The sequence below is a fragment of the Periplaneta americana genome, chromosome 4 (genome assembly GCF_040183065.1).
Source record: "Periplaneta americana isolate PAMFEO1 chromosome 4, P.americana_PAMFEO1_priV1, whole genome shotgun sequence".
In the NCBI taxonomy this organism is placed as follows: domain Eukaryota; kingdom Metazoa; phylum Arthropoda; class Insecta; order Blattodea; family Blattidae; genus Periplaneta; species Periplaneta americana.
In genome coordinates this window covers 156019522-156031586 of record NC_091120.1, presented here as the reverse complement: position 1 = coordinate 156031586, position 12065 = coordinate 156019522, and the positions used below count along the sequence as shown (strand labels likewise).

At 34.9% G+C, this 12065-nt stretch overlaps 1 protein-coding gene across 2 annotated transcripts in view; it reads left to right on the top strand.

Moving 5' to 3' along the window:
• Positions 1–12065, top strand: part of LOC138698339 (putative polypeptide N-acetylgalactosaminyltransferase 10) — an 85926-nt gene that overhangs the window by 26468 nt on the left and 47393 nt on the right. For both annotated transcript variants that reach the window (XM_069824188.1, XM_069824189.1), the window contains exon 7: positions 10769–10886. In XM_069824188.1, coding sequence (XP_069680289.1) covers positions 10769–10886 — 118 coding nt within the window. The remainder of the gene's footprint in view (positions 1–10768; positions 10887–12065) is intronic.

The following is a 12065-nucleotide window of genomic DNA, read 5'->3' as shown; positions in this document are numbered from 1 at the left end:
TTGATACAATCAATATTTTTTTTTAAATAATTTCACGATTTTTTCTCACTTCTTGATTATGTTTGAAAATGTTTGTTCTGTTCGTTTCATTTAATTGCACAGCAGTATGAGTTGCGTAACATAGCCAATGAAACAACATTTTTCAGGTGAGACTGCAAAGATTCGTGCATTTTGCTTTTTAAGGGCAAATGTCCTAAATCTGTTACACCACTCCTAGTCCATGCTGCATCACCACCGAAGAGGAGGCAAGGAAAACAAAATACAGATTTTTTTTGTTCACATCCACGTAACCACAAATGCTTAGCGTAAATTTCATTGTTATACTTTAGTGCTGCTTATGATTAGGTTTTCTCCGGAGCGGTTGTTTGCGCGCTTTCAATCGGAGACCTCCGGTTACCTCCAATTGATGCCGCGCAGGTTGTATATGTGCTGTGGCGCAGACATACACTTTCCGCTGAGCATTCCTTTCATCGGATCAGGTAGTGATTCAAGCCCGCTGACGTCTGAGTATCTTTTAAAATAAGTTGTAATTTGTTGTTGTTTATTCTCTCTTTTATATTAATCTGTCTCTCTTTCTTCTGCTCTTTTTTTTTTTCTTGTTTTGCTTGAAGTGCTGCGTTAGCTGACAGATTTTTTTCTAGTTTTGAAATTCATGGTATATGTGGAAAAGCGTATTAGTTTTATGTCATTGATCAAATTAATAACATTCAATCTAACTGCAAAACTAGCGCAGAAGTAAAGCTTTTCAGTACCTAATGTAAACATTTATACTGTAGTTCTCCTAGAATCTCTCGTTTAATTGCAAACAGTGTTTGTCAATTATTATTCTAATCGGTTTAGTTTAACGTAAAATATATTAAGGGAGCTTCAGAATGGAACAAAAGAAACGTGGGCTATCAATGTGTTAACATTTACTGTCCAACATAATTTATTCAGATTCTTCACTCGACAGGATTGTGATTATTGTGTTAAAGGGTGTCAGTATTTGAACTGCCTCTTCTAAAATGCGCCACTCTTTCTCTGTATTAAAAATATAAGTGGATATCAACTAAAGGATAATTGTAATTATGTTATTATCACATGTTTTTTTAGTTTTATTCAGAAACTCAATATTTTAATCCAAACAGTAAAATATAACTCTAGTTTTCTAAACAGCAAAATATAACTCAAGTCGTCTTAAATATTTCATATGTTTTTTATTGCCTCGAGAGTTATGTTTTAGAGAAATTTCAAGACTTTTTCCTATACTTTGGGCCTTTGGGAACAATAGCACTAAAACAATTTAAAAAGAAATCGTATAAAATGTTTTGCGTAATTGTTTTCATCAAGTTCGCGATTGTGTGCTGTTGCTTCAAATGGTCTAACAAATTCGAAGTTCCACCACTCTTAGAGTAAATTCGCCCACAAAGTTTACAGTGTGCGACTTTATTATTACCTTAAACTAAATTAAAGAATTTCCATGCGACGGATATCCAATTTGGTGTCATTTTATTCCACTCACAACTACCGCCAGTCCATACGCGCCGGTCGTCCTTGAGCTAACTGTCGCTTCGCTCCGAACCACCACATCCCTCCGTATATCCCCTGTTCCACCTACGATAGTACCGGAGATCACCGGTGGAGAGCTTTATTCGTAATCTCCGATTCCTCCGCGGTAGTAGTCACTCCGATGTTATACTTACATATATGCACTGTTTCGGATGGATGAAGCTTATGTAAGATTTAAGTTGGGTAACGGACGACCCTTTAATTTCACTTCATTAAATCAATATTCTCCGCAAGGGAAAGTTGAGAAAAATAAAATTAATATTCTGTAATTCACACACACTCATGCTTGCAAATTTGCACTGGTTAAGTTACGGTATTAAGATGTCACACCAAAGCAACACTCAAATATACTGATGGTCAACAATTTTCTAAAACTGGAAAAGAAGTCTCTTTCGTATTTTACGTGCTACATCAAAAGGATTCTACTCATGCAATCATTTTGAGTTAAAGCAAATATTAGGTTCTGCTGGAGGCTGGATATATACGTAATAATAAGGCAAAAGAGAATATTAATTTCGTTATATTAACTCGATAAGATTCTACAACAATAAGTATGTGAAAAGAAAATAAAAATTTTGTCATTAAGTTTCAAGGGAATAGAGAATCCATTTGACGCAGCATTACAATAGCAGTGTGGGAGGAGAGGAAAGATCCCTTGTGGCCTGGCTCTGCAAGCCACTGCAGCGAGATATGGGTTTTAAACAGCGGCAGTTTCCCTCTGCTTCCCTTCACCTCTCTACCCCCTGACCATGCAAGACACACTCTCTATGAGCTGACCACCCTGCAGATCCCAGGATGACTTTGAATGCAGTGTCATTTCCAATACAGTCGACGTGCAAAAAGATTATGCATAAGATAATAGTACATATTCCAGGCCAGAAGAAATATAAAGCAATTTACCAATAAAAGCTGTAACAATTCTTCTACAAATTAAAATAAATATTATTTTTATTTTCCTGTCAAAGCAGGGAGTGCTGCAGCTCCGCAGCTCTTATGGACGAGCCGCCCCTGGGTTTAACTGTGACAATACTAATTGGTGTTACATATTCTGTGAGACTTTGATAATGTACGGCTTAAGTCACTTCATTTATCATTGTGCTGACCTTTAAGATATGTTAATGTAGTTGTTTTCCTTCTTATTATGTCACATGTTTTCACTTCTGTTACTTAAAAATAAGCACGTGGAAAGCAAAGCTCATTATTTCATTTGATAAAATGAACTGAACATGCGGGTTTCAATTCTAGTTAATTAATTTACGTGTTTAAGGTCCGTATTCATAAACGAGACATTGGATGAGGACTTCCCAAAGTCGACTTTCGTAGTAAAGTTTAACTTTGTTAAAAATCTTATTCATAGACAATACTTCCGAGACTTTGACTTTGACTTTGGTAAGTCAAGATTTGACGAACTTATTCTAATGTTGGCAATCAAAATCACTGCCTTCTAAACGAATTAAATTAATAGATAGTTGAAATCACTGCCTGCTGGATCACATCCTATGGCTGTTTACACTGCCTGCTCAATCAACGCTTATGTGCGAGTCTTGAAAAAAGTTATTTTGCCGCTAGGTGGCAGGTAGTGCCCACCACTATTAACATTATCAGTATATGCAAAGTACCCTAAAATAACTATTATTACGAAGTCTTAGGTACCAGAAGAGACAAGGGCTTATGGAATCGATGGCCCAGAGTGTCCGAATCCTTCCGCAATGCTTAATATGTAATACTATTAATACTGAAATTAAAACTTAAATTTTTTTATAAGCGATACTACATCCAAACAAGTAGGCCTATACTTGCTTTAGGCGTTTACTAAAATTATTATTAAAATCAATTAACGTAATAAAAATAATATTTGAAACTTATATAAAATATTTCAAAAAGTTTAAACATATTTACGAAAAAATATATGCTTCCTTTAACCGAGCTACGAGATTATTGGAAATCACGGTTTGAATTAACGACAGTATGTAGTATCTTCCTGCAGTATCTTCCAATCCATGAAATTGTTATACGGACACTTGGTCTACTGTTTTATTAAGTTCAGTATTGCCAGAAAGTAACTTCCCCATATATAAAAAGCCCATTTGAAGTGTGATAAATTTTGCGCTCATTAAAAAATTCTCCCCCGTCCTCGAAAAGAAATGCCGAGTAAAATACTGTAAACAGATAATTTATCGCTTATGTCGTGTACAGCAAAAAATTTGTACACATTTTTCATGAAACGTATTGTTGGTCCTGCTTCTGAAAAATTTACCCGAGATGTCAGATGTAAATGATTGTCCTTCATATAGTCCAAAGTGCTTGTAACTTCCAGTGAAAATGTCTGTACAGCATAAAGAACATTCATTTTCTCAAAGGAACTGGGTTCGACATGCTTCCTCATTAGAAATCGAATGGGTTTCACAGCTAAGTCCTTTTGTATCCTGTATATTTCCTTGATGAATTTTGAACTGATCATTCCTTCTCTGTCTGCTATATCCTGGTCTAGAAACTGTGAGCGGATGTTTTTGATGATGTGACAGTAATCAAAACTTAAATATAAATTATGTTGCAAGTTACATCGCAAGGCTGTAGATCTCCGCCGCCTAAACCCTTAAACATAGCAGTATTAGTTCTATGGTTATCAGTTACAAGCCGAAGTACATGAAATCCACAGTTTTTACAGCTTTCAACACTTGCTGAACTAATAAGAGCAGATCATTTCCTTGCAAATTTCGTACCATGAAATATGCTGCCGGTATTGTGTACTTGGTAGATAATCCATGAATAACTAAACACAGAAGTTTGTTGGCTAAGACGGGATTTATTCCTATTTCTTTATTATAAACTCCTTCAGCTTCGACTAAACCAAAAATTTTATCCTCTTCTTTATTATAAAGCAAGCTTTCTTTTATTGCCATTTCATCGCATATAAGAGAAACTACTTTCTCAATTTCATTCAATTTTGTGGCTTCTAACTTAAGTGCCTGTTTAATTAAAGGGGAAACACCAACGCCATATTCCTTTGAGCCCATATACCTATCTAATATGCTGCGCGACGGTGCTTGTATTAATTTCAAATTTCTTCCAAAGTCGTAGCCTTTAGGAGACAATATTCGCCAACATAAGCAGTACCGAATAATTGGCTCGGACCATTTTGGAGGATTTTTTTTTTTTAATTTCTAATTTGATCCAGTATATATATGCAGCCATTTTGTAGCCATCATGTGCTGATTTCTTTATGTTATCTACTGACTTCCTCTCAGGTAGCTCAGTTGGTAGATTCATTCATTCATTCATTTTATTCCATAGATCTTACATGAGCAATGAAGCTTTAAGATATGGAACAGGTCAACATTTTACAATATTACAATTACAATTTTTACAAATTTTTATAGTTTTACAATTTAGTAATTTTCTACAATTTTTACAATTTTGTACAATTTTTTTACATTTTTTTTACATTTTGGCAAGATGTAGTGAGATGAGATTAGGTCCGAGGATTCGCCAAAATATTACCCGGCATTTGCCTTTTCGGTGGGGGAAACCTCGGAAAAACCAACCAGGTAATCAAATCAAAGGGGGTAATCAAATCAAAGGGGTTGATGCCAAGGACTCGCCATAGACCATCCGGCTTCAGTCCCACCAGAAGAAACCAGAGTCCAAAGGGGGATCCAACCCAAGCCCGAACGCAGCTCCGGATCAGCAGCCGAGCGAGTCTGCCGACTGAGCTACATCGATGGCTCTATTAAAAGTATACAATACATAGCCAATCAGATTATTAAATTTACAAACGCAAACGATCATTCATAAGTTGAGGTATATTATAATACAAAACAATTTAATTAAATTTAAGGCATAAACAATTCAACCAGTTGTGATATACAGAAATTGATAATACATATCATGCAAACTACTTCAAATTACAAACACAAACAATTTATCAGTAGAGCTATATAGATTACTATTCAATTTAAAGCATATACAATTCATCGGCCAAAACTATACAAATATATACAATACAAAGTAGCATACTTTTATTAAGCTATACAAATTTGTGCAATTAATATCAAGTAGATTAATTCAATTTATAATCATAAACAATTCATCAGTTCAGCTATACATATTACCATTCAATTTACAGTAGGTCTATATACAATTTATCAATAGAGCTACACAGACTAGTAATCATTTTAAGAACATATACAATTCATCAGCCAAACTATACAAACATATACAATCAAATTAGTTCAATTTACAAACTTATTTTCGTTAAGCTATACAATTCATATGAAGTAGATTAATTCAATTTATAAGCTTAAACAATTCATCAGTTGACCTATACAGTATACTATTCAATTTACAGTACATACAATTCATCAGTTATGCTAAACAAAAAATACAATACATAGTAAACAGATTAAGTCAATATAAAAACATATTTTAGTTGAGCTATATAAAATTGTACATGTCATTTAAGTAGAATAATTCAATTCACAAGCATAAACAATTCATCAATTGTGTAGAAGGTATGAGTATGTAGAAATTTGGTTAATTCTTTTCTGAACCTTTTCTCGTTGTTCTTCAAATCTTTAAGATAATTAGGCAGTGCATTGAAGACTGTTATACATGAATAGCGAACTCCTTTTTTAAAACAGCTTAGACTAACAGCTGGCTACGGACTAGAAGGTCCGGGGTTCGATCCCAGGTGGTGACAGGATTTTTTCTTGTTGCCAAACTTTCAGAAAGGCCCCGAGGTTCACTCAGCCTCCTATAAAATTGAGTAACAGGTCTTTCCCAGGAGGTAAAATGCGATCAGAGCTTGGTGCCGACCACACCACCTCATTCTAATGCCGAGGTCATGGAAACCATGGGGCTATACCTCCATGTCCCCTAAGTGCCTTTATGGCATATTACAGGGATACCTTTACTTTTTACCTTTTACTGACTTTCTCTCAGTATAGCTATTAATTTCTTCCTTCACCTCTTGAAGTTCCTTCTCTATTTCCACAATTTTGTTTTCGAGTCTGTACACTTTCGCTCGAAGATTTTTATTTAATTTTTTATGATATTCCAGTTCACTTAATCTTACAGTATTTACCTGAACAGCAATATGTCTGGAACATACGTTTACATCTGCCTTGTCTTTTGTAATTTCGGCTTCTATGTCTTTCTCACGATGTTCGGCTTCAATGTCCTCCTGACATTGTGCAGCCAATCTTGAGACGTTGTTCTCCTCGGAGAATGATGAACCTGAGTTTCTGACTTTTCTCTTCCTCTTGTTAGAAGGTTTCTTGTATGAAGGATATCCAGGAAATATACTTGGTATCGACAAATTTTTCAGTTTCCTATATTTTGTATCTTCTTTAAAATCTTCTTGTTTGAAGTGTAAACTACACACACATCAACGATCAGAAGGAATCCACTTACTTCCTCTTTTATCACCTTCTGTTGATATAATATTTAACCTTTAACCACTTTTCCCGCAGATCACTATTAGATGGAAATTCATGAAATGATAATCTTCTGAATTTCAATTTTCCTCTGTGCACTTTGCAGAAAGGGACACAACAAGACACCATTGCAAATATATTATAATTAATATTGTTATTTTAGGAAACCTAGTTTTATATCTCACAAAATTAAATGTATTTCTAACAGAATGTTCCTTTCTTCCAATGTATTTTAAAGAAGAAAATCATATCATTAATAAACAATAACTGACAAACACTGTAATTACTTCTAAGATGTCAAATAAGACAGTATAATTAATTCTACACATTTAGTACAGCCAATTCAACGGCAGTTACTTGCTGCACTCTAGTGTCGAAACTGGACAATAATGTCCACGCAAAACTCAATGCTAAGGAAGAGGAATGAGCAGGCAGTTACGCAGCCAAAGGATGTGATCCAGCAGGCAGTGGTTGAAATAGAGTAGGCATTGCAACAATCAAAGCCATCTTTTGAGTCGCAAATCAATGAAACAATTGAACATCTGTACATGTTAAGCAATTGTTAATAGTTCTTGCAGCTTTACATAAGAATAATATTATTCGAGTGCTTATTGTGAAACTAACGTAAGTACAAAAATTAACATTTTTAGGGCTTTACACCAATCGATAATAATTTGTTCTTCTACTTGGCCACAAAAAATCGTAACTGAGTTCGAACAGTCTTGTATATAACACAGTTCATAACTACAAAACATGATGGTATAGTTTATCTGAAATAGTATTGCCTGTTAAGAATTTTGTTGTGAATACAACATCTATTGTAGTTACGTTAGTTTCACATTAAGGAAATTATTTCATTGTAAAATAATTCTGTTGTGAAGATATGGAAAATAAGATTCCACCAATGACAGACTATGAAAGAGACATATTATCCTGTGTACAATTGACAGAGTTATTCCCAGCATGTCTGCATAAACTACTTAAAAATTATTTGAAATCAATATGTAGAAAACATTATTATGACGACTGCAAGGATTATAAATTAACTGCATTTCCAACTGTATAACCTATCCTCTATAGAATTAAATAATAAGAATCAATATTAAGCTATTATTCCTTACCTATAGCTAAAAATCGCGATGAAATAAGTTGTATTATTTATTGGTGGAACAGATAATCCTCTTTGATTATTCATCAATGAAGTTGAAACATGACAAGGATATTTAATACTGTCTGTTTATCAAATCTGTACCTTGATTTGAATTTATAATCTATAATAATACGTTAAGGAACATGAGCAGCTTTAATAATCTCCTAGATGTCTTCAATATTCTCGGCAAATTCATCAATTTCCCAAATATCAGTCATTTTCCTTTTGTCCACGAACGAAAGTCAAAGTCAAAGTCTAGATTTTCGGCAACTTCGAAGTAAAGTCACGATTGAAGTTTACTTTCCTCAAAGTGTCGACTGTGAATAGGAAAATGGTGACTTTGTACTTTCCAAAGTCAACTTTGGTCCAAAGTCTCGTCTATGAATACGACCCTATGTAATGATGTTTTAGAATACGGCATGAGTATGAATTGCAGTCTTCATGCATGCCAGTTCTCGAGCAGTTTTATAGATGAATGAAGAAAGAATATGCTTCCATATTTCTTCATCCATGCATTTTTATGCCGAATTTCAACCTGCAGATAAGGATGATAATATAGTATGGGTGGTTGAGTGGTCAGACCTCTAACCTGTCATGCAGGCAGCACGGATTCGAGTCTGGGTCAGATTTTTCATTTTAAAAATCCATAGTGACACTTGTGGCGGACAAGGTCGCAGTTGGGGGTTTTTTTCAGGGTTCTCCCGTTTTCCCCCATATTAGGCATTTACATCATTCCGTCACCATTTCATCATCATTCCATAGTATTCCCTAATCACTGGCTGGTGACACACGGGGGGGGGGGGCTGGCCTTGGGACGAGGGGGGTTGCCTGCTTGACACCTGGGTACGCAGCGAACCTTAGTGTAGTCAGCCGGTGTGAGTTTGGGAATGTGTCTAGATTGAGGATTAGCGCAATAGACCTTAACAGGTCGCATTGCTGGGCCATAGTGCCCCCCTCCCATAAATTCAATTCAGTAGTACAGGCTTTCTATGTTTTAAAATGTTGACGAAGTGATGATGATGATGATTATGATGATGATGATGATGTTGATGATGATAGCAGTGTTGGTAGTGGTGGTGGTATTTATAGTGGTGGTAGTGGTAGTAGTGTGGTAGTACAGTAAAACCTCGATAAGACACACCCGCTTATTACGCTATCCCGTGTAATACGCTTTTTTTGTCTGGTTCCTGCACATTTCATATATAACACCTTTATAAAATACCCCGTTTGTTGCGCTCAAGTCCTGCATAATACACCGTTTTTGTGGAATATTTTCGATGTCATTTTCAGCAATGTACTATAACAGCAATGAAACATCTTTGTCATTGAACTCACTGGTGCCATTAACCTGAAAAGTATTGGTATTCGACCCTTTACCTGCGCATTTAAACCTTCATACTTCATACCTTAATATACCCCACCCTCTTGTTACACTCTCTTATTCGATTCCTTATCTGCATGGTTAAAGCCTACATACATTTACAATACCTCAACCTCTTGCTAACCCTCTCTCTCAAACAACATTCCTCACTCGGCCGTAATAAAATTCTGGAAATTTTTGCTGGGCAATTTGTTGTCCTTTTGTGTATTGAAGTGCCTGTGAATGTGATTACAATGAGTGTTAAACCAAAAGCCCTTTCTGTGTCGAAAAAATTGGAAATCTTACGAAAGTACGATGAGAACAGTACTCTTACTCAGAAACAACTCTCTGATTCATTAGGAATTCCATCATCGACATTAAGAACGATAATAAACAATCGCTACTCAATTACTACAGCAGCGACGTTGGGAGGATGTAATTGCAGAAACTGAAGTGTGGTATACACGAGGACTTGGAGAACATGCACACGGCAAACAACCATAAATGTTTTTTTTTTTCGAAAGAATTAAGTACAGTACATATTGTAAATGTCTTTGACGTAGAGTACAATAATTACATAATTACTGTATTACCTTTCATGAATCATGTATTTCAACAAGGAAAAATACTAATAGATACTGTATATAAGTCAAAATTAGTATACCCGCCTAATATGTGGTCTCTGTTAATACACGTTTTACACCTGGTCCCTTGAACAGTGTCTTATCAGGGTTTTACTGTAGTTGTAGTCATCAAGAGGAGGCAAGACATGATCTGTGACCTTATCATGTGCCATAGCTATATCACCAATTGGTATAGAGGGGTAAGATAAATTTTAGTCTGAGATGAACTTCCGTGTCGGTAGACTCATCTAATATTATTATAATATTAACTGTTATGAAACAAACTATTGTATGTAACTAGTGCGAAAGTGTCTTTCGTGCACTTGTTTCAAAATTCCGGACTTGGCTAATGCCTCATCCATAAACATCTCACTTGTCCACAAAAGTATCACTTTCTATCCTCGTTACGTAAATAACTGTTTTTTAATGATACAATAACTTCCATGCGGGTTTAATTGTAAAGCATTATTTTTCTTGGAAAAGGCCTTAGTGCAATGTAGAAAAACTTCATATAATGCACAACAGACTACGTACCTTTAACTCATAGAGACAGTTGGGTTAAAATGTTCATTTAAGTACTAGTTATCGAATAAGAACTATTATTACTTTGTTTGACTTAGATACAAAGAAGCCTTTGTTGTTTGTTTTGCAGGAGCCCTGTGATGGCAGGAGGGTTGTTTGCGATCAGTACCAAATTCTTCTGGGAATTAGAAGGCTATGACGAAGGACTTGAAATCTGGGGAGGAGAACAGTACGAGCTCTCTTTCAAGGTGTGTTTGTATTGAGTTTGCAAGGCTGTGGACATTTTTTGAAGGTAGAATGGGTTTACTTAAGCATTTATTGTATAGGGCATGTCTTCAAGAAGGGTCTGGATTGAACTTTCCGTATTACTGGTGACAGAAGAAATGAATGTTTTTCGAAAATTGGACTACTTTCGTCTTCTGGTAAAAAAATATGAGAGAGGAATTACGAGACTCGCTAGACAGTTTTTGGGTTACAATAAATCGAGCAACAGACTAGCTACGAACTAGTCTGATACTGAACTGTTCCATGCTTTGATGTCTTTAGGGAGGGTGACTGGTGGAATTTATTTTAAGTCAAAAATCGCATTTTTGTTTTCTTGTAAAAATTGAATCACTAATTTCTTATTTATATGTTGAGCAAGTTTCAATGCTCTGTGGTGCTCGAAATCATAAAAATTACGTATGTATAAACTTGAACTTCAATTTCAGGCAGATTTTACAAGCTGATTTCTCACACTTTTTTTGTCAGCACATTTCGTCAAGTTTCGAAATGTAAAGGCTCTTACAATTTTAATGCTAGGAACATGATATTTTTACTGCATGTTCTCTACACTGTGATTAGCAAATTAATATGTCAAATTTTTGATATGTTAATTACTTTTTAAATTAAAAAATAATTTGTGTAACAATAGGTACTAGAAAATTAAAAAAAAATCTTTTGACAAAATAATAATTTTTTCTCTATTCTATGGATATATTTCTAGTGCTTTTTTAGGTAGATCAAAGATACTGTAATTTTTTTTCAAGATCATATACTTAAAATTTGTATGTGGAGATAGATTTTGAAAATATGTCCCAATATTTTTAGAAAAAGGGCAAACTCAGACATGCATGAAAATTTGTAGGATGTATATTTATCATATGTGGAATATGTGTGCCAAAAATAAGCCAAAAATAAACTAACTAGGTCAAAAACTACAGATGTTAGAAATTTCACCTATCTTCTGCCTTAAGTCATAGTGGTTGAAGACTCTTTGATCATTGAGGAATGTGCAGTATAAGTTGTGAAATTGCTTATGTTGGCTGTACTGTAATGGAGACAGAACAATTTTGTCATATCATTTTGTACAGTTTTGATAGTGGCTGAAATGAGTTGCCAATTGAAGGGGTGAGAATAGGGTAGTCTAGAGCCACATAAAATTGGTT